This window comes from Pelophylax lessonae (assembly GCF_965119305.1).
Source record: "Pelophylax lessonae genome assembly, chromosome: 6".
In the NCBI taxonomy this organism is placed as follows: Eukaryota; Metazoa; Chordata; class Amphibia; order Anura; family Ranidae; genus Pelophylax; species Pelophylax lessonae.
The window spans coordinates 12,091,653-12,117,406 of NC_138773.1; the positions used below are offsets into that span (position 1 = coordinate 12,091,653).

Here is a 25,754-nt window from a genome sequence, read left to right on the forward strand (position 1 = left end):
AGGCGCGCTCCCGCTGTTTTCATTCACAGAGGGAGTCGGGCCAGGGGAGGAGCGGCAGCGATCGCCTCTGCTCTGCCCCGATTGTCGGAGAATCCAGTTTGGAGATCCGCCCACCTGTGTAAACAGAGCGGGCGGATCTCCTAAGTGACAGGGAGTGACAGATCGGAGTGTTCAGCATAGCTGAACATCCGATCTGTCCCTGTGTCACTCAGTCCCCTCCCCCCCCCCACACGTTAGTAAGCACCAGGCATACATTAACCCCTCCCTCTCCAATAAAATTAACCCCTTCCCTGCCAGTGTCATTTTTACAGTAACAGTGCATATTTATAGCACTGATTACTGCAGTAATGTCACTGGTACCCCCAAAAGTGTCAAAAATGTCAGTCAAGGGTCCAATCTGTCCGTCGCAATGTCGCAGTCCCGCAAAAAAAAAAATCACAGATCGCCGCCATTACTCGTTAAAAAAAAAAACACCAAAAATGACAGAAATCTTTCCCTTAGTTAGTAAACGCAATAACTTTTGCGCAAACCAATCAAAATACGCTTATTGCAATTTTTTTTACCAAACATAGGTAGCAGAAAACAAATTGGCCAAAAATTTAAAAAAAAATTGGTTTTTACATCTTTTTTGGGGGGAATTTCATATAAAAAAATGTTAAAAATATTGTTATTTTTTCAAAATAAACGCTCTTTTTTTGTTTATAGCTTAAAAAGTAAAAATCGCACAGGTGATCAAATACAACCAAAAGAAAGCTCTGTTTGTGGGAAAAAAAGGACGTACATTTCGTTTGGGTACGGCGTCGCACGACCGCGCAATTGTCAGTTAAAGTTTCACAGCGCCGAATCGCAAAAAGTGGCCCAGACGTAAGACAGCAAAATGCTCCGGTGGTAAAGTGGTTAAACTTGCTAGAAGATTGGACTATCCAAGAAGAGTCAATTCCCTAAGCACTGCCCCCTTCCTCCTTGTGTGTCATAGCCATCTCTTCTTTTGGAAATATCTAGTTGCTGTCTGTGATGGCCAAGCTCTTCTACAGCTCACCTCCCCACATAAGCTTTTATGTATGTCCTGGGCGCAGGGTGAAGGACAATACTATAGAGCAGGGGTCTTCAAACTATGGTCCTCCAGTTGTTCAGGAGCTACAATTCCCATCATGCCTAGTCATGTCTTGTATATGTGACAGTTTCACAATGCCTCATGGGATGTGTAGTTCCCCAACAGCTGGAGGGCCGTAGTTTGAGGATCCCTGCTACAGAGTATCACTTGAGTGACAGATTTGATTCTGCCATGGCTGTCATGGCTGTTGACATCACATTTAAGATGGTGGCTCTCAACAGCAGTCTCAGGGCTTTTGGATGTCTACGCAAGGAAGGCTTTAACAGGTAATTGCATAAAATATTCTAAATACACAAGTAATCTAATGGAAAGATTTTTATTATAATGAATAGTCCTGTGACATGGTCTCACTAACCATATAATGGCACAAGGAATTGTGCCTGAGAATGTAAATCTACAGCTTGAGATCTCCTAGTAGTTAAATAGGATAGTTACATTTGTAATAATAGAAGTATTATAATGCTCACTCTTACTCACCGAGCTGGGCGTAGACCTCTGCTCGTTCAAAGTTATCTATCTTACCACATCCTCGGTTGTCCACGATGGTGATATTGGAAGTGAGCTTATAGGCTTTTCTTATCGTAGTCATGCTGCCTCCATGCAGTGTCTCTCCAGCTTTAGCATATTCTACAAATGTCTCTCCGTCACCCAGGACATACTTACAGGAGTTAATGAAGGAGGATTTACCATGACCAGTAAGGCCAAACAGCTGTAGAAGGACCCTCTCATATCCCTGACTGCCCAGATCTCCATCATCCAGGCTGAAGGTCAAAATCTTCCTTCTCAGCTCCTCATAATCCATTTCTGAGTTTTCACAGCTTTGTGTGTTGCCTGCCTTGTCTCCCTCACTTTCATATTAACTGCATCTGAGTGCTTAGTTTCTCTTTTATCCTTTCCACATAGTTTCACTTTGCACATACTGTATGTGTTAAAGGGAACGTGTATTTACCTTATTTTTATGTATTCTATTTGTTAAATTAATACATTTTTAATCTGAAGTCTTCTGAAGTTGTGAATTCACACTGAAGTAACAGTAGACTACAGAGACAGGAGTGTACAGCCCTCTACTATTATTTATGTGGGAGAGGAAAATGCACAAGTTGCTGGGAGGAAGCAGGTCCACATCGAAGTTGTATCATCCATAAGACAATCTAAGCAACAGCCCATGATCTAATGATGTCCAGGGGGCCCAACCTTCAACCCAGAGGCGTAACTAGAACCTTCAGGGCCCCAGTGCAAGAAACCATGAAGGGCCCCCCCCCCCCGGACCCCTGGCCAGGGCCTTTCCCTTTAAGCCTGGGGCTCTTCCCACTGATCCTGGGGCCCTTTACTCTCGTTGTGGTGCCCTTTATTACGGTCCCACAGCGGGACCCTTTCACAAGTTCTGCAGTGGGCCCCCTTCCTGCCATCTTGGGGCCTCATGCCAGGGCTCGGTTGCAAGTGTGACCTTGGCGATCCTGGAAGTTCACCCACTGAAGTCAGTATTTTAATTTTATTATTTTTTATCATTTTATTTGATTTTTTTTACTGACTATGACTCTGTCCATTCAGAAAAGGAAGGAGCTGGTAAATTACAAATTTACTGACCCCTTCCTGGTTCTCTATTGTGACACACCCCCTGCAGCAGCTGGCCAGAGAGGGGAGGGAGCCCAGTGGGGGGGGGGACCAGGGGAGCACACAGGGGCCCAGAGGCAGCAGAACACAAGTGAACTGGATAGAAGGAGTGGCGGGGGCAGCATACAGAGGAACCAATCTCAGGAGGAAAAAGGAGGACAGTGATTTCTCTACATGCTGTCCCCACCGCCCCTCCTATCCAGGTGTACAGGGGAGCTGCACAGGCCCCCTGGAGCATGGGGCCGGTTGCAATTGCAACCCCTGCAAACCCTGTAGTTACGCCCCTGCTTCAATCTTAATATACTTGCAGTAAGCCAGGGGAATACTGCAACTAGACAAAGCATTGTACCTACCTGCAACTTTACCAGGGAAGATATCTTCTACGTAGTTGGTGTCTGATGAGGCCATGCCTTTACAGACCATGAAAATGGGGCAGATTCTCTGTGCTTATTGCAATTCTTATTAATGCCAATGGAAGGGAGTAGGTGGGCAAAACTTTGACCTTGCCTAGGGCCCAATTCTGCTTTTCCTGCAGCAGCTCTGCTCTGCTACTTGGTGGAGTCAATAGAGCAAGTCCCTGGAAATGAAGATGGGCATTGAAATATGACACTGACCACTGTGAGAAAAGATTGCCTAAGTTATTTATTTTAAATCAGAGTTTATGCTAGGGCTGTCCTTTAGCCATCTGGATGCCCCCAAACCCTTACATTTGCTGTTCATTTCTAGCTGTCTAAATTACAGCGAGGACTTTCTGTATAAATGCAAAAGCTATTACAGCAGCTGCCATCTTACCATCTGGACCATCTGACTCAGTGTTTATATACATTGTTCAGATATATCATGATACAAAGTAACATTGTTTATAAACATTGCTCAGACAGGAGATAGAGAGTTACAAAGTAACATTGTTTATAAACATTGATCAGACAGGAGATAGAGCGATACAAAGTAACATTGTTTTTTTTTTAAATACATTTTATTGAGAATTTTCCCATTACAAGAAGCAGAATAATCATGGTTGCAAACTGCATAGTAAATAACAAAGCATGAATAGTAACGTTCAAAAGATAACCAGCAGTATAGTCTGGAAATGAGTAGAAACAACATAAAAGTGGGAAGGGGGGGGGGGGGGAGAAAATGAAGGAGGTTAATACTTCATACCTAAACAAAACCAAACGGTGTTGGGCAGCAGGATGAACAAATTGGGGGGGGGGGGGTAGAAAGGTCACTTTCTTGCAGTAGATGAGTGAGGCGAGGATGACCTCTGAAGTTTGGACAAATATCCTGTATGGTAGGTAGGGCGGTCATGTAGATCCAACAGTTCCTGAGGCGACATCACGGATTGGGTGAAGGTATCCCAGCGGGTCTTAAAACGGGCAAAAGCTTTCAGATTGCCAGGGTCCACACCAATTCTTTCATTATACAGAAGTAGTAACAAGGCTTGCTTAAGCTGGGAAATTTTAGGACACAGAGGGGAGATCCAATTTTGCATAATACATCTCCTAGCCATCAGGAGGCATAAAAGAGTCCAGTCTTTATGGAGAGGTTTAACGTCCGGAGGCCTGGAAAAGATCTGAGAGTCCCAATAGCCAAAGAGTAAGAGGAAGGGGTCCTTAGGTATAGATACCTGAGTAATTCCGTAGACGAAAGCAAGAGTTTGGTCCCAGAAGGTGGAGATAGCTGTACATTCCTAAAAGCGGTGAGCCAGTGTAGGCCGAGAGAGTTTGCAATGGGGCCAGACTGCTCCTTGTGAGTTGTCAGGATCCGTGGTGAACGGGAAGTATGCCCGGTGGAATATGCGCATCTGCGTTTCCCGCCAGAGCTCATTTGTGGTTAGACGAAGAGTGGTGTTAAGTCCCAACCTTAGCCTTGGCAGCAGTTCCCTCCACCCTCCCTCCCTCCTCCCGGGACGGATGGCTGGCTGCCCAGCCAGACAGCCAGCATCCTTACCTGCTCCTTCCCCGAGCGCAGCTGTGAGTCTCCTCGGCCATATGTCCTCTCCCTGTTCCTGGCCAATGGCCAGTAAAATCACGTTTCTTTTTAGCCAATCAGGAAAGGGGTCTCACGACCCGCTTCCTGATTGGCTGGGAGGAGAGTCAGTGTGATAATAGCAAATATTAATTCGCTATTATCATACAACTGGGTGGGTTCTGCTCCCCGAGCCAACCCTTTTCTGAAGCCTATTAGTGCCTCTGGCTCTAATCACATGCTTGAAAAAAAAAAAACCCCCTTGGAATTCATGCGTCCGGCGCCCTGCATGTAGATTAGGGGGCCGGACGCATGGATGGGGGGGGCGGGGCCCCAGCACCCCCAATGGAGGGGCCGCCCTTGCTGCTGATCAAAACCCACTGTAGCCAGTGACAGTGCAGGTTAGCAGGGGGAGCGTACATGAGCACCCCTAACCCAGAACAGGCTGGATGATGTATACGTACGTAATCCATCCTGCCCATACCACCCGCTCTGCACTGTGGGCGAGTGGTAAATGGTTCAATTGAAGCTGAAGTGCCAAGCATCATATGAAAAGTGTCAAACATAAGCAAAAAAGATTGCCTTAGAAATCTTCCAAAAAACACTTGCTGATCAGCTGCCATATATGTACTACGGCAATGTGGCTCTATTGCGCGAAACTATGTACCTGTATTTTGTTTCGTTCAATAGCCACTAGATGGTGTGATCGCGCTGCCAAAGGAGCGATCCCGCCGTGATTGGCTAGCGGGGATATCAATCAGTGGGTCCGGCCCAATATCCGCTGGCCACCTGCGATCATCCCCTAGAGAGGCAGAACAGCAGTCTGCCTATGTAAACAAGGCAGATAGCTATTCTGCAAGGGGACATGATGGAGCTATTGTGTTCCTTAGAGATTTAGCAGGAACCTGGATCTCTGTCTTCCCAAATCAGTGCAAACCCCCCCTCCCACAGTTAGTAAGCACCCCCTAGGGGCACACTTAACCCTTTGAAAAGCCCTGATGTTAACTCCTACCCTGCCAGTGTCATTAGTACAGTGACAGTGCATTTTTTTTTCTTGCACTGGTCACTGTATTAGTGTAACTGGTCCCCAAAAAGTGCCAAAAGTGTCAGTTAGATGTCTGATTTGTCCGCCACAATGTTGAAGTCTAAAAATCGCTGATCACCGCCATTACTAGAAAAAAAAGAAATATATATATATAAATAAAAATTATTATAATAGTTAAATATATTTATATAATTTAAATTAAAAAATAAATAAATAAGATTCCATAAAATAAAATTTCCATAAAGATAGCCCATAGTTTGTAGACACGATAACTTTTGTGCAAATCAATTAATATACACCTAATGGGATTTTTTTTTTTTTTTTACCAAAAATATGTAGCAGAATACATATTGGCCTAAATTGATTAGATTATTTCATTTTTTTTTTTTTTATTGGATGAGTTTTATAGCAAAAAGCAAAACAGGTTTTTTTTTTTTGTTTTTTTTTTTTTTAGAGTTGTCGCTCTTTTTTTGTTCATAACGCAAAAAAAAAAAAGGACATCAATTTTAATTGAGTACAGCATCGCACGACTGCGCAATTGCCAGTTAACTATTTGCCGACCGCCCGCTATACTGTGGCAGGCTGGCTCGGCTGCGTGAACTGCCGTACCTGTACAGCGGTTCATAGGAACGCTCCTGGAGGCGCGTACACCCCTGGGGTGTGTTTGCCCCCCATTAGGCAGCGGGAAACATGATCCCTTGGGCCGGCAGCTGTGAGTGCCACCGGGCACCCGCGATCGCTCCCCACTGAGATAGAATGACGGTCTGCTGTTACATAGTTACATAGTTAGTAAGGTTGAAAAAAGACATCAGTCCATCCAGTTCAACCTATGCATCCAGTTCAACCTATGAATGCGTGTGTGTGTTTGCTTTTAATCGTACATTGTATACCCCTGTATGTTGTGGTCTTTAAGGTGTCCATCTACTAGTTTCTTGAAACTATCGATGCTCCCCGCTGATACGACTGCCTGTGGAAGAGAATTCCACATCCTTACTGCTCTTACAGTGAAGAACCCCTTACGCACTTTAAGGTTAAACCGCCTTTCCTCTAGTTTTAGTGAGTGGCCACGTGTCTTATTGTACCTCCTTTCTCTGAATAGTTTGTTCCTTATGCTCGGGTCACCAGTACAGTATTTGTACATTGATATCATATCCCCCCTCAATCGTCTCTTCTCCAGAGAGAAAAGGTTCAGTGCTTGTAGTCTTTCCTCATAGCTGATGTCCTCCATTCCCCTAATCATTTTTGTTGCCCTTCTCTGGACTTTCTCCAGTTCCAGCACATCCTTCCTGAGGACCGGTGCCCAGAACTGGACAGCATACTCCAGATGTGGCCGGACCAGAGTCTTGTAGAGTGGGAGAATAATCTCTTTATTTCTGGAGTGAATCCCCTTTTTTATACATCCCAGTATTCTGTTGGCTTTGCTTGCGGCGGCTTGGCATTGCATGCCACTGCCAAGCCTGTTGTCTACCAGTACCCCCAAGTCCTTTTCCATCCTAGACTCACCCAGAAGTTCCCCCCCTAGTGAGTAGCTTGCTTTCTGGTTTCTGGCACCCAGGTGCATTACTTTACATTTATCAACATTAAACCTCATCTGCCATGTAGTTGCCCACCCCGTTATTTTGTTCAGGTCTGCTTGCAAGATTTCCACATCCTGCATAGAAGATATTGGCATGCCTAATTTAGTATCATCTGCAAATACTGAGATTGTACTAGATATCCCCTCCTCTAGATCATTTATGAATAAATTAAACAGGATTGGTCCCAGGACAGAACCCTGGGGGACCCCACTTTCCACACCCGCCCAATCCGAGTACTCCCCATTAATCACCACCCTCTGTACTCTCCCCTGGAGCCAGTTCTCTATCCAGGTACTCACCTTATGGTCCATACCTACCTTCCTTAGTTTGTACAGTAATCGTTTGTGGGGAACGGTGTCAAAGGCCTTTGCAAAGTCCAGATACACCACATCCACAGGCTTACCTTTATCTAGGTGGCTGCTCACTTCATCGCAGAAGGTTAATAGATTGGTTTGGCATGAACGATTTTTCATGAATCCATGCTGATTACTACTTATAATACCGTTTTCATTACTAAAGTCTTGTATGTGGTCCCTTAACATCCCCTCCAAAATTTTGCAGACTACTGATGTTAGGCTGACCGGCCTATAGTTACCCGGGATATATCTCGGCCCCTTCTTAAATATTGGTACCACGTTGGCTTTTTTCCAATCAGCTGGCACCATACCCATCTGTAAACTATCCTTAAAGATCAAGAATAATGGTCTGGCAATCACCTGGCTGAGCTCTTTAAGAACCCTCGGGTGCAAGCCATCCGGTCCCGGGGATTTATTTATGTTAAGTTTCTCTAGTTTAGCTCTAAGTCTATCTTCTGTTAACCATGGCGGCACTTTCTGAGGTGTATTATTGGCCTTACAAGCTGGGTTCGTGTAGCCCCCCGATTCTTTTGTGAAGACTGAAGAGAAGAAATTATTTAACACTTCCGCCTTTTCTCTGTCCTCAGTGGCCATATTTCCCTTATCATCTTTTACGGGGCCAATGTGCTCTGGCCTCACTTTCTTACTGTTTATATACTTAAAGAACTTCTTAGGGTTCTTTTTACTCTCCTCCGCTATATGTCTCTCGTGTTCTATTTTAGCCGCCCTGATTTCGTCTTTACATTTCTTATTACACTCTTTGTAGTGCTTAAATGCTGCCAATGACCCCTCAGTCTTGTATTTTTTGAAGGCCTTTTCTTTAGCACTAATATACATTTTTATGTTGGAGTTTAGCCATCCAGGGTTTATTTTTGCTCTTTTAAATTTATTTCCCTTTGGAATGCACTGGCCAATCCCCCTGTTTAGTATGCTCTTGAAGCACTCCCATTTTTCCTCCGTGTTCTTTGTTTCCAGGGTTCTATCCCAATTGATATTTTCTAGCAGCGAGCGCAGCTTTGGGAAATTGGCTCTTTTGAAATTCAGTGTCCTTATATTACCCCTCAGCTTCCTATTACTGTAATTAATACTGAAACTTATTGACCTATGGTCACTGTTTCCTAAGTTGTCCCGTATTTCTATATCCGTGATCAGGTCTGTATCGTTGGTAATCAGTAGGTCAAGTACCGCATTGTTTCTTGTCGGTGCATTCACCATCTGACCCATAAAATTGTCCTGCAAAACATTTAGGAACTGCCTAGCCTTGGCTGAGTGCGCGGTTCCTTCTGCCCAGTCTATATCTGGATAATTAAAGTCCCCCATTATAATGACATTTCCCATCCTTGCTGCCAATCCTATCTGTAAAAGGAGGGCCGCCTCACCCTCCTCCCTCTGGTTGGGGGGTCTATAGCATACGCCCAATATTACCTTCCCCACCGTGCCATCCCTTTGAAGCTCTACCCATAGGGATTCTGCCTCATCCATAGCTCCATTATTAATATCATCCCTCATATTTACCTGTATGCTGTTCTTAATATACAGACATACCCCTCCCCCTTTTTTACCTTCTCTATCTCTGCGATAAAGGGAATACCCCTGAATGGTCGCCATCCAGTCATGGGAGCTGTCAAACCAAGTCTCAGTTATCCCCACAAAATCTAAGTCCTCCTCAAACATCAGCAGCTCCAGCTCTCCCAGGTTGTAAACACAGCTGACCGTTCTTCTCTCTGGAATGAAAACAGAGCGCCTGTGATCCTTCTATTTTTCTATTTAGGAACACAGGTCTCTGTGTTGATTCCACAAGCCCACCCCTCACAGTTAGAAAGCACCCCCTAGGCTCACACTTAACCCTTTGATCACCCCTGGTGTTCCTGCCAGTATTATTTTTACAGTGACAGTGCATATTTTTAGCACTGATTACTGTAGTAAGGTCACTGGTCCCCCCAAAAGTTTCAAAAATGTCAGTTAGGGGTCCGATCTGTACACCGCAATGTCGCAGTCCCACTAAAAATTGCTGATCGCATTTGATGTCCCTTTTACCATTGTACATGTCTGATGTCCCTTTTATCATTGTACATGTCTGATGTCCCTTTTACTTGCTTGTTTGTATTGTTTTATTTCATGAAAAAACAATAAAGATATTTTGGAAAAAAAAAAAAATTGCTGAACGCCGCCATTACTAGTAACAAAAAAAAAAAAAAATATATAAAAATGAAATAAATCTTTCCCTTAGTTTGTAGATGTGATAACTTTTGCGCAAACCAATCAATTTATATTCACTTAGTGGGATTTTTTTTTTTTACCAAAAATATATAGCAAAATACAAATTGGCCTAAAATGATGAAAACATTTTATTTTTAATTTTTTTTGGCGGGGAATGGTTTATAGCAGAAAGTGAACAATATTGTTTTTTTTTTTTTTTTCAAAATTGTTGCACTTTTTTTTGGTTTATGGAGCAAAAAATAAGAACAGATGAGGTGATCAAATACCACCAAAAGAAAGCTCTATTTGTGGTAAAAAAAGGACATCAATTTTATTTGGGTACGGCGTTGCATGACCGCGCAATTGTCAGTCCAAGTAACGCAGTGCCGTATCGCAAAAAAATGGCCTGGTCATTAAGGGGGCAAATCCTTCCGGTCTAAAAGCGGTTAATATATGAATATATTCTACAGCTCATGTAACCATTGAAGAGTCTGTTGTTGGTGTTAATATTTGTTTTATTTGGTTCTGAAAAAAGAAAACACACACGATTTAGATAATTGGATAAAATAAATGTATAGAGGTTTTTTTTTTTTATACGTTATTTATGTATTATGTTTAGAATATAATTTTTCTAAGATTATTAAAATAAGAGTAAGAAATAAGAATAAAATAAGAACAAGAACAAAAGACATATTTAATCTTAATATATTCTATTCTTCAATCCAACCAGCAGGTGGAGCTGTCCAGTTTCTCTTTGCTGCTTGTAAACAGAGACCAATAGATCAAGTTTAAAGTGGTACTAAACCAAAAAATAAAAATGTAATATATTGCAGAGCACCAATCCTTAGACGTGGTGGCTGAATTAGTGTTCTTTTTTTTTTCCCCCCTCTGTTTTCACCCCCTGATCTGACCAGTAACCTCCTGTATTAGAGCGCCCCCCACTCTGTATGAAGGAGCACAGGGGGCACCTTTGGACAGCAACATTGTCAGTCTGGGGGGAGGGGAGTGTTAGATGGACTAGCAGATTTAAATACAATAACAAGTTTAAGCCAAACTCCGGCTCAAACTTTATTCAATTACAGCAAACATTTTTTTATTTTTTTTTCCGTGATGGGATAAAGGTTTTGCATAAACAAAAGCTGATCATAAGCACCCCTGTCAGCGGGAAATGGTTTGTCTCAACACTCTTAACTGATACATCTGCAGGACAAACTTGTCTGAAAAAAAACAAACAAAAACAAAACAAAAAAAAAACCAACAGACGTAATATCACCTGGTGAATATTAATTAAACAAAAAGAAAACAAATGCAGCCATCACATCTAAGGATTGGTAAGCTGCAATATAATAAAGGTTTGATTTTGGGTTTAATACCAAATTATATTTAAAGCATACCCTCTGGGTGATCTCTGTACATTACAAGGATTATAACAAACTTTGTTGCAGATTCCTACCTTTTATTATTCTGAAGAAATCATTGTTTGTGCCTCTGTGCTGAGTGGGTCTAATGGGAGTGGATTCATAATTATCTATCAGCTGTGGCAGCTGCAGGACTATAATGAGGAAATCTGCTGGGCCTGCATCCCTTTAGACGTGTTCCTATTGGGAGGATCTCACCAAAAATGACATTTTTGTTGCAGGGGATGCCAGAAATCTGACTTGTATCTTAGTGCAGACTTCTGGGAGAATTGGTGAGCCAATCACACAAGCAGGAAATGATGTTTCTGGGGGTGTGGTCAGTGTACATTCTGTGTACAGAACACCTCCAGGCTGCCATATTGCATTGCATTTTCAGAAAATTACAACAGCTGCAGATTGAAAAGGAAAGGTCATGTTTAATATCATTCAATTACAATATGATTTGTGTCACAATTGTATACGCTGTATTGTTTTTTTCTTTGTTTGCTGCTTTTTTTCACCATGAAAGTGGAGTTACCCTTTACATTTTACTGATGTTACTCATTTGTGAAGGGTTTCAGTCCAGTAAGCTTTTCAAACAACCGAGATCCGTCTTTGCAACATTGTAATTAGTTCTGTATAAAACCTTACAGTTGAAAAACAAATCACACAAAAATTCTGATGTTGAAAAAGTGAAAAAAAAAATTGTAAATTGTCCCAAAAGTGAATATCAAAAGTTAAAAAATTAAAAGAAGGAATTCCATAAAGACATGAGAGAGGAAAGAAGTCCATAAAGACATGTGAGAGGAAAGAAGTCCATAAAGACATGAGAGAGGAAAGAAGTCCATAAAGACATGTGAGAGGGAAAGAAGTCCATAAGGACATGAGAGAGGAAAGAAGTCCATAAAGACATGCGAGAGGGAAAGAAGTCCATAAAGACATGTGAGAGGGAAAGAAGTCCATAAAGACATGAGAGAGGAAAGAAGTCCATAAAGACATGCGAGAGGGAAAGAAGTCCATAAGGACAGGTGAGAGGGAAAGAAGTCCATATAGACATGCGAGAGGGAAAGAAGTCCATAAAGACATGTGAGAGGGAAAGAAGTCCATAAAGACATGAGAGAGGAAAGAAGTCCATAAAGACATGTGAGAGGGAAAGAAGTCCATAAGGACATGCGAGAGGGAAAGAAGTCCATAAGGACAGGTGAGAGGGAAAGAAGTCCATATAGACATGGGAGAGGAAAGAAGTCCATAAAGACATGAGAGAGGAAAGAAGTCCATAAAGACATGTGAGAGGGAAAGAAGTCCATATAGACATGGGAGAGGAAAGAAGTCCATAAAGACATGAGAGGGAAAGAAGTCCATATAGACATGCGAGAGAGAAAGAAGTCCATAAAGACATGCAGGAGGGAATGAAATCCATATAGACATGTGAGAGGGAAAGAAGTCCATAAAGACATGTGAGAGGAAAGAAGTCCATAAAGACATGTGAGAGGAAAGAAGTCCATATGGACATGCGAGAAAGAAAGAAGTCCATAAAGACATGCAGGAGGGAAAGAAATCCATATAGACACGCGAGAGGGAAAGAAGTTCATAAAGACACGCGAGAGGGAAAGAAGTCCATAAAGACATGTGAGAGGAAAGAAGTCCATATAGACATGCGAGAGGGAAAGAAGTCCATAAAGACATGTGAGAGGGAAAGAAGTCCATAAAGACATGTCAGAGGGAAAGAAGTCCATAAAGACATGTGAGAGGGAAAGAAGTCCATATAGACATGTGAGAGGAAAGAAGTCCATAAAGACATGTGAGAGGGAAAGAAGTCCATAAAGACAGGCGAGAGGGAAAGAAGTCCATAAAGACATGTGAGAGGGAAAGAAGTCCATAAAGACATGTGAGAGGGAAAGAAGTCCATAAAGACATGTGAGAGGAAAGAAGTCCATATGGACATGCGAGAGGGAAAGAAGTCCATATAGACATGCGAGAGGGAAAGAAGTCCATATAGACATGTGAGAGGGAAAGAAGTCCATAAAGACATGCGAGAGGGAAAGAAGTCCATAAAGACATGTGAGAGGGAAAGAAGTCCATATAGACATGCGAGAGGGAAAGAAGTCCATAAAGACAGGCGGGAGGGAAAGAAGTCCATAAAGACATGGGAGAGGGAAAGAAGTCCATAAAGACATGTGAGAGGGAAAGAAGTCCATAAAGACATGTGAGAGGAAAGAAGTCCATATGGACATGCGAGAGGGAAAGAAGTCCATAAAGACAGGCGAGAGGGAAAGAAGTCCATAAAGACATGTGAGAGGGAAAGAAGTCCATATAGACATGCGAGAGGGAAAGAAGTCCATAAAGACAGGCGGGAGGGAAAGAAGTCCATAAAGACATGTGAGAGGGAAAGAAGTCCATATAGACAGGCGAGAGGGAAAGAAGTCCATAAAGACAGGCGAGAGGGAAAGAAGTCCATAAAGACATGTGAGAGGGAAAGAAGTCCATATAGACATGCGAGAGGGAAAGAAGTCCATAAAGACAGGCGGGAGGGAAAGAAGTCCATATAGACATGCAAGAGAGAAAGAAGTCCATATAGACATGTGAGGGGAAAGAAGTCCATATAGACATGCGAGAGGGAAAGAAGTCCATAAAGACAGGCGAGAGGGAAAGAAGTCCATATAGACACGCGAGAGGGAAAGAAGTCCATAAAGACATGTGAGAGGGAAAGAAGTCCATAAAGACATGTGAGAGGGAAAGAAGTCCATAAAGACATGTGAGGGGAAAGAAGTCCATATGGACATGCGAGAGAGAAGGAAGTCCATATAGACATGCGAGAGGGAAAGAAGTCCATAAAGACATGCGAGAGGGAAAGAAGTCCATAAAGACATGTGAGAGGAAAGAAGTCCATATAGACATGCGAGAAAGAAAGAAGTCCATAAAGACATGCGAGAGGGAAAGAAGTCCATAAAGACATGCGAGAGGGAAAGAAGTCCATATAGACATGCGTGAGGGAAAGAAGTTCATAAAGACAGGCGAGAGGGAAAGAAGTCCATAAAGACATATGAGAGGGAAAGAAGTCCATAAAGACAGGCGAGAGGGAAAGAAGTCCATAAAGACATGTGAGAGGAAAGAAGTCCATATGGACATGCGAGAGAGAAAGAAGTCCATATAGACATGCGAGAAAGAAAGAAGTCCATAAAGACATGCGAGAGGGAAAGAAGTCCATAAAGACAGGCGAGTGGGAAAGAAGTCCATAAAGACAGGCGAGAGGGAAAGAAGTCCATAAAGACAGGCGAGAGGGAAAGAAGTCCATAAAGACAAGCGAGAGGGAAAGAAGTCCATAAAGACATGCGAGAGGGGAAAAAAGTCCATAAAGACAGGCGGGAGGGAAAGAAGTCCATAAAGACAGGCGAGAGGGGAAAAAAGTCCATAAAGACAGGCGAGAGGGAAAGAAGTCCATAAAGACATGCGAGAGGGGAAAAAAGTCCATAAAGACATGCGAGAGGGAAAGAAGTCCATAAAGACATGCGAGAGGGAAAGAAGTCCATAAAGACATGCGAGAGGGAAAGAAGTCCATAAAGACAGGCAAGAAGGAAAAAAGTCCATAAAGACAGGCAAGAGGGAAAGAAGTCCAAATAGACATGAGAGAGGAAAGAAGTTCATAAAGACATGTCAGAGGAAAGAAGTCCATAAAGACATGCGAGAGGAAAGAAGTCCATAAAGACATGTAAGGGACAATTTACTATTTATTTTTCACTTTTTGACCATCAGAATTTTTTTACGTTCTTTATAGTAAATTGTCCCAAAAGTGAATATCAAAAGTTAAAAAATTAAGAGAAAGAAGTCCATAAAGACATGAGAGAGGAAAGAAGTCCATAAAGACAGGCGAGACGGAAAGAAGTCCATAAAGACATGAGAGAGGAAAGAAGTCCATAAAGACATGAGAGAGGAAAGAAGTCCATAAAGACATGAGAGAGGAAAGAAGTCCATAAAGACATGAGAGAGGAAAGAAGTCCATAAAGACATGCGAGAGGAAAGAAGTCCATAAAGACAGGCGAGAGGAAAGAAGTCCATAAAGACATGTAAGGGACAATTTACTATTTATTTTTCACTTTTTGACCATCAGAATTTTTTTACATTCTTTTTGAACTTTTTGCACTCATTCACCTTTACCAATTTTTGTTTGTATTTTGGACAAATCAGTTATTTTTACACGTGTGGTATATCATTTTCAGACAATTTTCATTTATGTCACTGTGTGTGATTTGTTTTTTAACTGTAAGGTTTGATGGTTTGATGTGTTTATATTTCTTTTGACTAGCGCAGCACTCTGTCTATGTATTGCTGTGGTTTGGGTCTATAAGCCTGTGCTAGCAGCAGTCACATTTGTTATTGAATGTATTTAGGGCAGATTATTCGTTTTGTATCAGTTTTGTATATCAGTTCACTCTCTGCAGTAGTTGATTTTGTCGGACGTGAGTGAATCTCCTCTTCTTCTGGTCAAATGTTCTTAGAATATAGTGATTTTCTATTTTCTTTTCTGGTTGAATGTTTTTAGAATGTAGTGATGTGTTATTTTCTCTTCTGGTTGAATGTTCTTTTAATATAGTGATTCTTATTTTTTTCTTCTTTTCAAATGTTCTTAGAATATAGTGATATTTTATTTTCTCTTCTGGTCGAATGTTCTTAGAATATGGTGATATTTTATTTTATATTCTGGTCGAATGTTCTTAGAATGTAGTGATATGTAATTTTCTCTTCTGGTGGAATGTTCTTTTAATGTTCTTTTAATAGTGATTCTTAATTTTTTCTTCTTTTCAAATGTTCTCAGAATATAGTGATATTTTATTTTCTCTTCCGGTCAAATGTTCTTAGAATATAGTGATATGTTATTTTCTCTTCCTATTGAATGTTCTTAGAATATAGTGATATGTTATTTTCTCTTCCGGTCGAATGTTCTTAGAATATAGTGATATGGTATTTTCTCTTCTGGTCGAATGTTCTCAGAATATAGTGATATGGTATTTTCTCTTCTGGTCAAATGTTCTTAGAATTTAGTAATATGGTATTTTCTCTTCTGGTCGAATGTTCTTAGAATATAGTGATTCTTAATTTTTTCTTCTTTTCAAAGGTTCTTGGGATATAGTGATATTTTATTTTCTCTTCTGGTCAAATGTTCTTAGAATATAGAGATATTTTTATTTTCTCTTCTGGTAAAATGTTCTTAGAATATAGTGATATGGTATTTTCTCTTCCGGTCGAATGTTCTTAGAATGTAGTGATATTTTATTTTCTCTTCTGGTCGAATGTCCTTAGAATATAGTGATATTTTATTTTCTCTTCTGGTCCAATGTTTTCAGAATATAGTGATACTTTTTTTTCTCTTTTGATCTATGTTCTTAGAATGTAGTATATTTTATTTTCTCTTCTGGTCAAATGTTTCTAGAATATAATGATATTTTATTTGCTCTTCTGGTGAAATGTTCTTATAATATAGTGATATTTTATTTTATTTTCTGGTCGAATGTTCTTAGAATATAGTGATATTTTATTTTCTCTTCTGGTCAAATGTTCTTAGAATATAGAGATATTTTTATTTTCTCTTCTGGTCAAATGTTCTTAGAATATAGTGATATGGTATTTTCTCTTCCGGTCGAATGTTCTTAGAATGTAGTGATATTTTATTTTCTCTTCTGGTCGAATGTCCTTAGAATATAGTGATATTTTATTTTCTCTTCTGGTTGAATGTCCTTAGAATGTAGTGATATTTTATTTTCTTTTCTGGTCGAATGTTCTTAGAATATAGTGATATTTTATTTTCTCTTCTGATCAAATGTTCTTAGAATATAGGGATATTTTTTTTTTCTCTTCTGCTCGAATGTTCTTAGAATATAGTGATATGGTATTTTGTCTTTTCGTGGAATGTTCTTAGAATATAGTGATATATTAGTTTCTCTTCTGGTCGAATGTCCTTAGAATATAGTGATATTTTATTTTCTCTTCTGGTGAATGTTTTTAGAATATAGTGATATTTTATTTTCTCTTCTGGTCGAATGTTCTTAGCATATAGTGATTTTTTTATTTTCTCTTCTGGTCGAATGTTCTTAGAATATAGTGATATGGTATTTTCTCTTTTGTTCGAATGTTCTTAGAATATAGTGATATTTTATTTTCTCTTCTGGTCAAATGTTCTTAGAATATTGTGATATTTTATTTTCTCTTCTGGTCCAATGTCCTTAGAATATAGTGATATTTTATTTCTCTTCTGGTCGAATGTTCTTAGAATGTAGTGATATGTTATTTTCTCTTCTGGTTGAAAGTTCTGAGAATATAGTGATTCTTAATTTTTTCTTCTTTTCAAATGTTCTTAGAATATTGTGATATTTTATTTTCTCTTCTGGTCAAATGTTCTTAGAATATAGTGATATGGTATTTTCTCTTTTGGTCGAATGTTCTTAGAATATTGTGATATTTTATTTTCTCTTCTGGTCAAATGTTCTTAGAATATAGTGATAATTTATTTTCTCTTTTGATCTATGTTCTTAGAATGTAGTATATTTTATTTTCTCTTCTGGTCAAATGTTCTTATAATATAGTGATATTTTATTTTCACTTCTGGTCCAATGTTCTTAGGGGTAAATCTCTCCTTAGGATTGAATGTAAGTACCATCTCCCTGCAAAGGCAATAAATGGAAAATAAAATTTTTACACATATTGAAAAAAAAAACTCTCTCGGGTGTATAAGGCCCTCTGCGACTTGTTGGGGAGATTCCCTTATTTTCCTGTGAGGAGAGGAAGTTAGGGGAAATCTCTCCATTGGGGGCACAAAAAATACATTTAGAATGAAGAAGGGTTACAAATGTATATGCTATTGTAAGCCCCCATGCACACAGGGCATTTTTTCAGCTGCTGTTAGCAGCGTCAGAGGTTTTTTTTTGCATCTGCAGAACGCCCATCCATGTTATTCTATGGCCTCATGCACACATAGAGCTTTTAGGAGCTCCAAGTGGCATAGGCATTTAATAGCTGCAAAAAAAAAAAAAAAACAGGACCAGTGCGTTCTGGAGCTGCAGGGTCAAGCTATAGAAACATCTGACGCTGCTAAAGGCTGAATAACGTTGCTTAACCGGTTGCCGTACATATACTGCGGCGGTCAGCCCCGGCCAGGCAAAGTGACGTACCGGTACGTCACTAGCCTGTCACTGGCTTGTGAGCCAATAGCGGGGCAAGCGCACGCCCGCGGAGGCGCGCGCCCGCCCTGGCTTGTTCCCTATCAAGTCAATGCGTGTGACCGGCGGACTCGATGTCCGCCGGTCACTCGCGATCGAATGCCGTGAAGGGAGAAAGGCAGGCGGCTGATGTAAACAAAGCCGCCTGTCATTCTCCCCTGTGTAAAGATGGAGATCACACACATACTATGTAGGACCGTTGATCTCTGTTCTTACAGCAGTAGCCATGTCCAATCACAGTTAGAAACACGCCCCTAGGGACATGCTTAACCCCTCCTTCCCCAATAAAGTTAACCCCTTCCCTGCCAGTGTTATTTTTACAGTAACAGTGCATATGTATAGCACTGATTACTGTAGTAATGTCACTGGTACCCCCAAAAGTGTCAAAAATGTCAGTCAAGGGTCCGATCTGTCCGCCACAATGTCGCAGTACCGCAAAAACAATCGCAGATCGCCGCCATTACTCGTTAAAAAAAAAAAATGACAAAAATCTTTCCCTTAGTTAGTAAACCCAATAAATTTTGTGCAAACCAATCAAAATACTCTTATTGTGATTTTTTTTTTTTACCAAACATATGTAGCAGAAAACAAATTGGCAAAAAATGTTAAAAATTTTTGATTTTTACATTTTTTGGGGAATTTCATATAAAAAAATGTGAAAAATATTGTTATTTTTGCTAAATTGTCGCTCTTTTTTTGTTTATAGCGCATGATCAAAAAATTGTACAGGTGATCAAATACCACCAAAAGAAAGCTCTGTTTGTGGGAAAAAAAGGACGTCAAATTTGTTTAGGTACAGCGTAGCACGACCGCGCAATTGTCCGTTAAATTCACGCAGTGCCGAATCGCAAAATAGGCCCTGGTCAGGAAGGGGGTAAAATCTTCCGGGGCTTAAGTGGTTAAACAGCCTTAAGCCACGTCATACGTTTTTTTTTTTCCCATTCAAAATCAATGGTTCCCTATGGGAGCCTATTGATTTGAATGGAAGGCGCGACTTGCGAGAGAATCTTGTGGGGGAACTCCACGCCAAAATGGGAAAAAACAGCATGGGGGGTCCCCCCCCCCCCCCCAGGATCCAAACCAGGCCCTTAGGGTCTGGTATGGATTTGGAGGGTAGCCTCACTCTGAAAAAACTGTGTGGGGTGCCCCCCCAAAATCCATACCAGACCCTTATCTGAGCATGCAGCCTGGCAGGCCAAGAAAGGGGAAGGGACAAGCGAGCGGCCCCACCCCCCCTGGACTATACCAAGCCACACGCCCTCAACATGGGGGAATGGGTGCTTTGGGGCAGGGGGGAGCTCTGCACCCCCCCACCCCAAAGCACCTTGGCCCCATGTTGATGAGGACAAGGGCCTCTTTCCGACAACCCTGGCCGGAGGTTGTTGGGGTCTGCGAGCAGGGGGCTTATCAGAATCTGGAAGCCCCCCTTTAATAAGTGGGCCCCCAGATCCCGGTGTGTGTGCTCGCCCCCTAGAGTCTCCTGAGCAAGCAACGTAGTACTACGTCAACTTTGACCAGGAGCGGCTGCCTGCCGCAGTAAAACTGCGGCAGGCGGTCTTTAAGTGGTTAAAAAATGTTATGGAAAATATGGGATAGGATATGGGCTTATTGAAAATATAGAATATAGAAAATAAAAAAAAATAGAAATATAGAATACTGTTGCCATTTCACAGGCCGCACAAATAAGGGGACTGAAGGACCTCAATTATGAGGAATGGGTATATACATTAAACTTATTCTCCCTTGAAGATCCCTAAACACTTAAGAAGATTGATACATTTTATATTTGTAGCAGCAAAAAAATTACTATAGCCAAGTCTTGGAAAACAATTACCCTACCCTTTGATATCCTAAAGGCTAAATTATCCTGGATTATGATTAATGAACATCTTTCAGCCATATTTACTGGTTGCCGACCACACGCTGTGTATTTACTGCGGCAGTGCGGCTCTCCCAGGCAAACCGACGTAGGGCTACGTCGGTCACGTGCCTGTAGCTAGGGGGCGAGTGCACTCCCACCCCCCGTTTGTCAGCGGGGAAGCCGATGCGTGGGTCAGGTGACTCTGATTGCCGCCTGACACCCGCAATCGCTCCCCGCTGAGAGAGAAGGACGGTCAGATGTTGTAAACACAGCTTACCGTTCTTCTCCCTGGAAGGATCACATAGCGCCTGTGATCCTTCTATATAGGATCACATGTCTCTATGGTCATCTCAGAAGCTACGCCCCCCACAGTTAGAAACACGCCCCTAGGTGCACATTTAACCCCTTGATCACCCACAGTGTTAACCCCTCCCCTGCCATTATTACAGTAACAGTACATATTTTTAGCACTGATTACTGTAGTAATATCACTGGTCCCCCCAAAAGTGTCAAAAAATTCAGTTAGGGTCCGATCTGTCCACCGCAATATCGCAGTCCTGCAAAAAATCGCAGGTCGCCGCCCTAGTCGCCCAGGTCGCTACTAGTAAAAAAAAAAACAATAAAAATTACATAAATCTTTCCCGTAGTTAGTAGATGCGATAACTTTTGCGCAAACCAATCAAAGTATGCTTATTGGGATTTTTCTTACCATAAATATGTAGCAGAAAATAAATTGGCCTAAAATGTTAAAACATTTTGATTTTTACATTTATTTTTTGAGAATGTTACATAGCAGAATGTGAAAAATATTGTTTTTTTTTTTTTTTTCAGAATTGACGCTCTTTTTTTGTTTATAGCGCAAAAAATAAAAATCGCAGAGGTGATCAAATACCACCAAAAGAAAGCTCTATTTGTGGGAAATAAAGTACATTAATTCTATTTAGGTATAGTCTCGCACAACTGTGCAATTGTCCGTTAAAGTAAAGCAAGTGCTGAATCGCAAAATATGGCCTGGTCATTAAGGGGGGAAATCTTCTGGTCCAGAAGTGGTTAAATGATATTGCCGGTTCACACTTCAGCGATGTCCGACATTGCATGTGATTCACAGTGCACTGCTTTGCAAATCCCATGCGATGTCTGTGCAATGCGAATTCAGCCATACAGATTCATGTATCAACATGGGGACAAGGTGCTTTGGGGGGCACCTCAAAGAACCCACCCCATGTTGAGGGCAAGCGGCCTGGTATGGTCCAGGAGGTGGGGGTTGCGCTTGCTCATCCCCCCCCCCCTTCCCTGGCCTGCCAGGCTGCATGCTCGGATAAGTGTCTGGTATAGATTTTGGGGGGACCCCACGCCGTTTTTTTTTTTTTTTATACATTTTGGCAAGGAGTTCCCCTTAAAATCTTTACCAGACTCAAAGTGCCTGGTATAGATTTAGGGGGGACCCCATGCCGTTTTTTTTTTTCAATTCTGTCATAGGGTTCCCCTTAACCACCTCAATACAGGGAACTTTCACCCCACTTCCTGCCTAGAACAGTTTCAGCTTTCAGTGCTCATTGGCATCTATGGTAAATATTGGTCAGCTTGGCACGGCACTGCTCCCCGTCTTTAACATTGGAGTCTAGGGGAAATATTGGACTGCTTGGCACGGCACTGCTCCCCATCTTTAAGATTGGCGTCTAGGGGAAATATTGGACTGCTTGGCACGGCACTGCTCCCTGTCTTTAAGATTGGCGTCTAGGGGAAATATTGGTCAGCTTGGCATGGCACTGCTTCCTGTCTTTAACATTGGCGTCTAGGGGAAATATTGGTCAGCTTGGCATGACACTGCTCCCTGTCTTTAACATTGGCGTCTAGGGGAAATATTGGTCAGCTTGGCATGGCACTGCTCCCAGTCTTTAACATTGGCGTCTAGGGGAAATATTGGTCAGCTTGGCATGGCACTGCTCCCAGTCTTTAACATTGGCGTCTAGGGGAAATATTGGTCAGCTTGGCATGGCACTGCTCCCAGTCTTTAACATTGGCGTCTAGGGGAATTATTGGTCAGCTTGGCATGACACTGCTCCCCGTCTTTAACATTGCCATCTATGGTAAATATTGGTCAGCTTGGCATGGCACTGCTCCCCGTCTTTAACATTGGCGTCTAGGGGAAATATTGGACTGCTTGGCATGGCACTGCTCCCTGTCTTTACCATTGGTCTCTATGGGAAATCTTGGTCAGCTTGGCATGGCACTGCTCACAAACTATAAGTGACAGGGATACAAAACTTGGGGAGCACCGAGGGGGGCCCAGGACTACAACATATCTATACATTTTAAAAGTGGAGTATGCCTGTACACTACACTGACTGCACTAATTTAACTCAGCACACTATTCACTAACTACCTGCCTAATCTCTATTATCACACACTATACATGGCTGCTGTGTCAACAGCATTGTACAGTGTGGGGCGTGGACTTAGCCCCTGAGCCATGATTGGCTAAATGCATCCTCTGACAGGAAATTGTGGTATGATTGGCCAATGCATACAGGTCCAGTGCATGCTTTGGCCGATCGTCAGCAATCAATGTACTGCAACAGCGCAGTGCATTATGGGGCGCTGATAATTGGGTGAACTTCCCCCCGAGCACCCGATTTGTTCATGTGTTCTTATTCTCCCTGGAGAAGAGACGCTTCAGAAGAGATATGATAGTGATATCCAAATATCTCAATGGTGATCCCAGTGTAGGAAAAAAATAATTAAATTTCAGAGAGTGTAAGAGGACACAGGGCCACACAATGAAGGAAAAGCAGTTTAACCAATAAGGGTAAGTCCACCCTAACACTAAAATTGCTACATCTACAGACATCCACGATCTAACACTATCCTATCTAGCCCTGCAAGGAAGAATTCCGTATACATAGCTTTTTTGAAGCCGATCCAATCCAGTCTCCAGCGGTGAAAGCTCTGCAGAGGACACAGCTGACAACGGCTGTGAAATGAATGGGACGAGATATCACCCATAGAGTTATTATGAGGCTTCCGTTGTCGGCTGCCTTTTCTGCACCCGACTCCACAGCGAAGCCGTCGCTGACAGCTCAGTGTGGGACCGGACGGAAGCGGCTTCAGAAAAGGTATCTGTAGATGTAGCGATTTTAGTGTTAGGATGGACTTCCCTTTTAAACTACGTAGGGTTCTTTTTACTGTAAGGGCAATACGAATGTGGAACTCTCTTCCACAGTTGGTGGTGCCAGCCGGGAGTATTGATAGTTTTAACAGACTTGTATCTTAGTAAACACAACATCCAGGGATATGGAAAATGATTATCGACACACGTACACCTACACAAGTTGAACTGGATGGACTATTGTCTTTATTCAACCTCACCTACTATGTAACAATGAAATCATTTAAAGACTTGACATGTTGAGCATCTATTTACTCGGCAAAACCTCATCTTTTATATTTTAGAAAAAAGTGGGCAGTATATTTTTTCCCACAAACAGAGCTTTCTTTTGGTGGTATTTGATCACCTCTGCACTTTTGATTTTTTGCGATATTAATAAAAAAAGAGCCACAATTTTGAAAAAATAACAATATTTTTCTACTTTTACAGTTAAAAAATATCCAATATATTAAATTTTTGTCATATATTTAGGCCAAAATGTATTTAGCTACATGTCTTAGACAAAAAAATTCTCAATGAGCGTATTTTTAACCGCTTTAAAACTGGAACAATTGCGTAGTTGTGCGATGCTGTACCCAAATTAAATTTATGTTCTTTTTTTCCCCACAAACAGAGCTTTCTTTTGGTGGTATTTGATCACCTCTGCATTTTTTACTTTTAGCTCTATATACAAAAAAAGAGCGACAATTTTGAAAAAATAACAATATTTTTCAAATTTTTTTATATGAAATCCCCCCCCCCCCCCCAAAAAAAAAATGTAAAGATCAAAATGTTTAAACATTTTAGGCCAATTTGTTTTCTGCTACATATGTTTGGTAAAAAAATCGCAATAAGCGTATTTTGATTGGTTTGCGCAAAAGTTATCGCAGATACTAACTACGGGAAATTTATGTCATTTTTATTGTTTTTTTTTTAACTAGTAATGGCGGCGATCTGCGATTTTTTTTTTTGCGGAACTGCGACATTGTGACGGACAGATCGGACCCCTGACTGACATTTTTGACACTTTTGGGGGTACCAGTGACATTACTACAGTAATCAGTGCTATAAATATGCACTGTTACTGTAATAATGACACTGGCAGGGAAGGGGTTAACTTTATTGGTGATCTAGGGGTTAATTGTATGCCTCATGCTTACTGACGTGTGTGGGGGGGAGGGGATTGAGTGACACAGACACAGATCGCAGGATCAGCTATGCTGAATCCTGTAATCTGTGACTGCCTGTCACATAGGAGATTGTTTACACAAGCGGGCGGATCTCCTCACTCGACCCCCGACGATCAGGGAAGAGCGGCGGTGATCACCGCCTCTCCTCCCCTGGCCCGACTCCCGCTGTGTCTGAATACAGCGGGAGCGAGCCTCCGGCGGCGCGCGCGCCGCCCACAGGGGGAGGAGTCCAGCGACGTAGGTCTACGTCGCTGGACGGAATAGAGCCACTTTGCCGCAGTACCAGCTCAGTGAGCAGTCGGCAAGAGGTTAATTAACAAATTTGTGTAAGTAACACTGGGTGCCAGTGATTCCACACTCTGGAATGGAGTGTGGTATTCTTGGAAATAGGGGATTGGATGTGAACTAGAAAAAGATCTATTTGGTGGGGCCAACTGGTGATACATAGTAATCACTGGCGTGTTGCAGATTGGCCAAATCCAATAGGAATCCTAGTGTGGAGTAACCACTGATTCCTATTCTTCACAACGCTACTGTAAACTTACAAAGAAACCAGAATGGTTTCGTCTTCTCCTCCTCTGGTTTCTGGCTCGTGCTTTCCTTATTTTTTTCATATATAAGCACGGCCTCATGAATGTAGTTGAGCAGGAATTTCTTCCTTTGTATCCGGTCTGTCTCCGGGTTTCTTGGTAGACGCAGGTGGTATGTAACATTTTCCAGGGCCATCTCTATGATCTTCAGAATGTCGGTGCTTCTTCCTAGAGTTTTCAGATCGCTGTCCTTCGTGTAATTCTCAATGGCGATCACAGACTCCGCCCCCATAAGTTGGAATTTTTTCTCTGCCTCTAAGAAATCTCCTCGGGCTTTATTAGTGAGAACAATGATGGGCACAACTCCTAAAAAAAAAAAAAGAAGATCATTCTTAATTATTCAAGGTTTTTACTATGAGTGTACCATTTGGGAGATTGTCCTTCTTCACTTCATTTGTTGATAATCTCTCCAGAGTAAAATAAATCCTCAAGGGTTCCACCTGTCAGTTTTTCAGGTGAACCCAATCAGACCCTTCATTGTCCT

The 25,754-nt window shown here is 41.7% G+C and overlaps 1 protein-coding gene across 3 annotated transcripts in view; it reads right to left on the reverse strand.

The window, feature by feature from the left end:
• The window catches only part of LOC309557876 (uncharacterized protein), a 129,155-nt gene that overhangs the window by 84,528 nt on the left and 18,873 nt on the right, over positions 1–25,754 (reverse strand). The window contains exon 1 of one of the 3 annotated variants that reach the window (XM_082260683.1): positions 1,592–1,986. The exons of the other annotated variants lie outside the window; for them this stretch is intronic. Within the exon in view, the coding sequence (XP_082116809.1) occupies positions 1,592–1,916 (325 nt within the window). The 5' untranslated portion in view covers positions 1,917–1,986. Of the gene's footprint in view, positions 1–1,591; positions 1,987–25,754 lie in introns of those variants that run through there. 3 annotated transcript variants of the gene reach the window in all.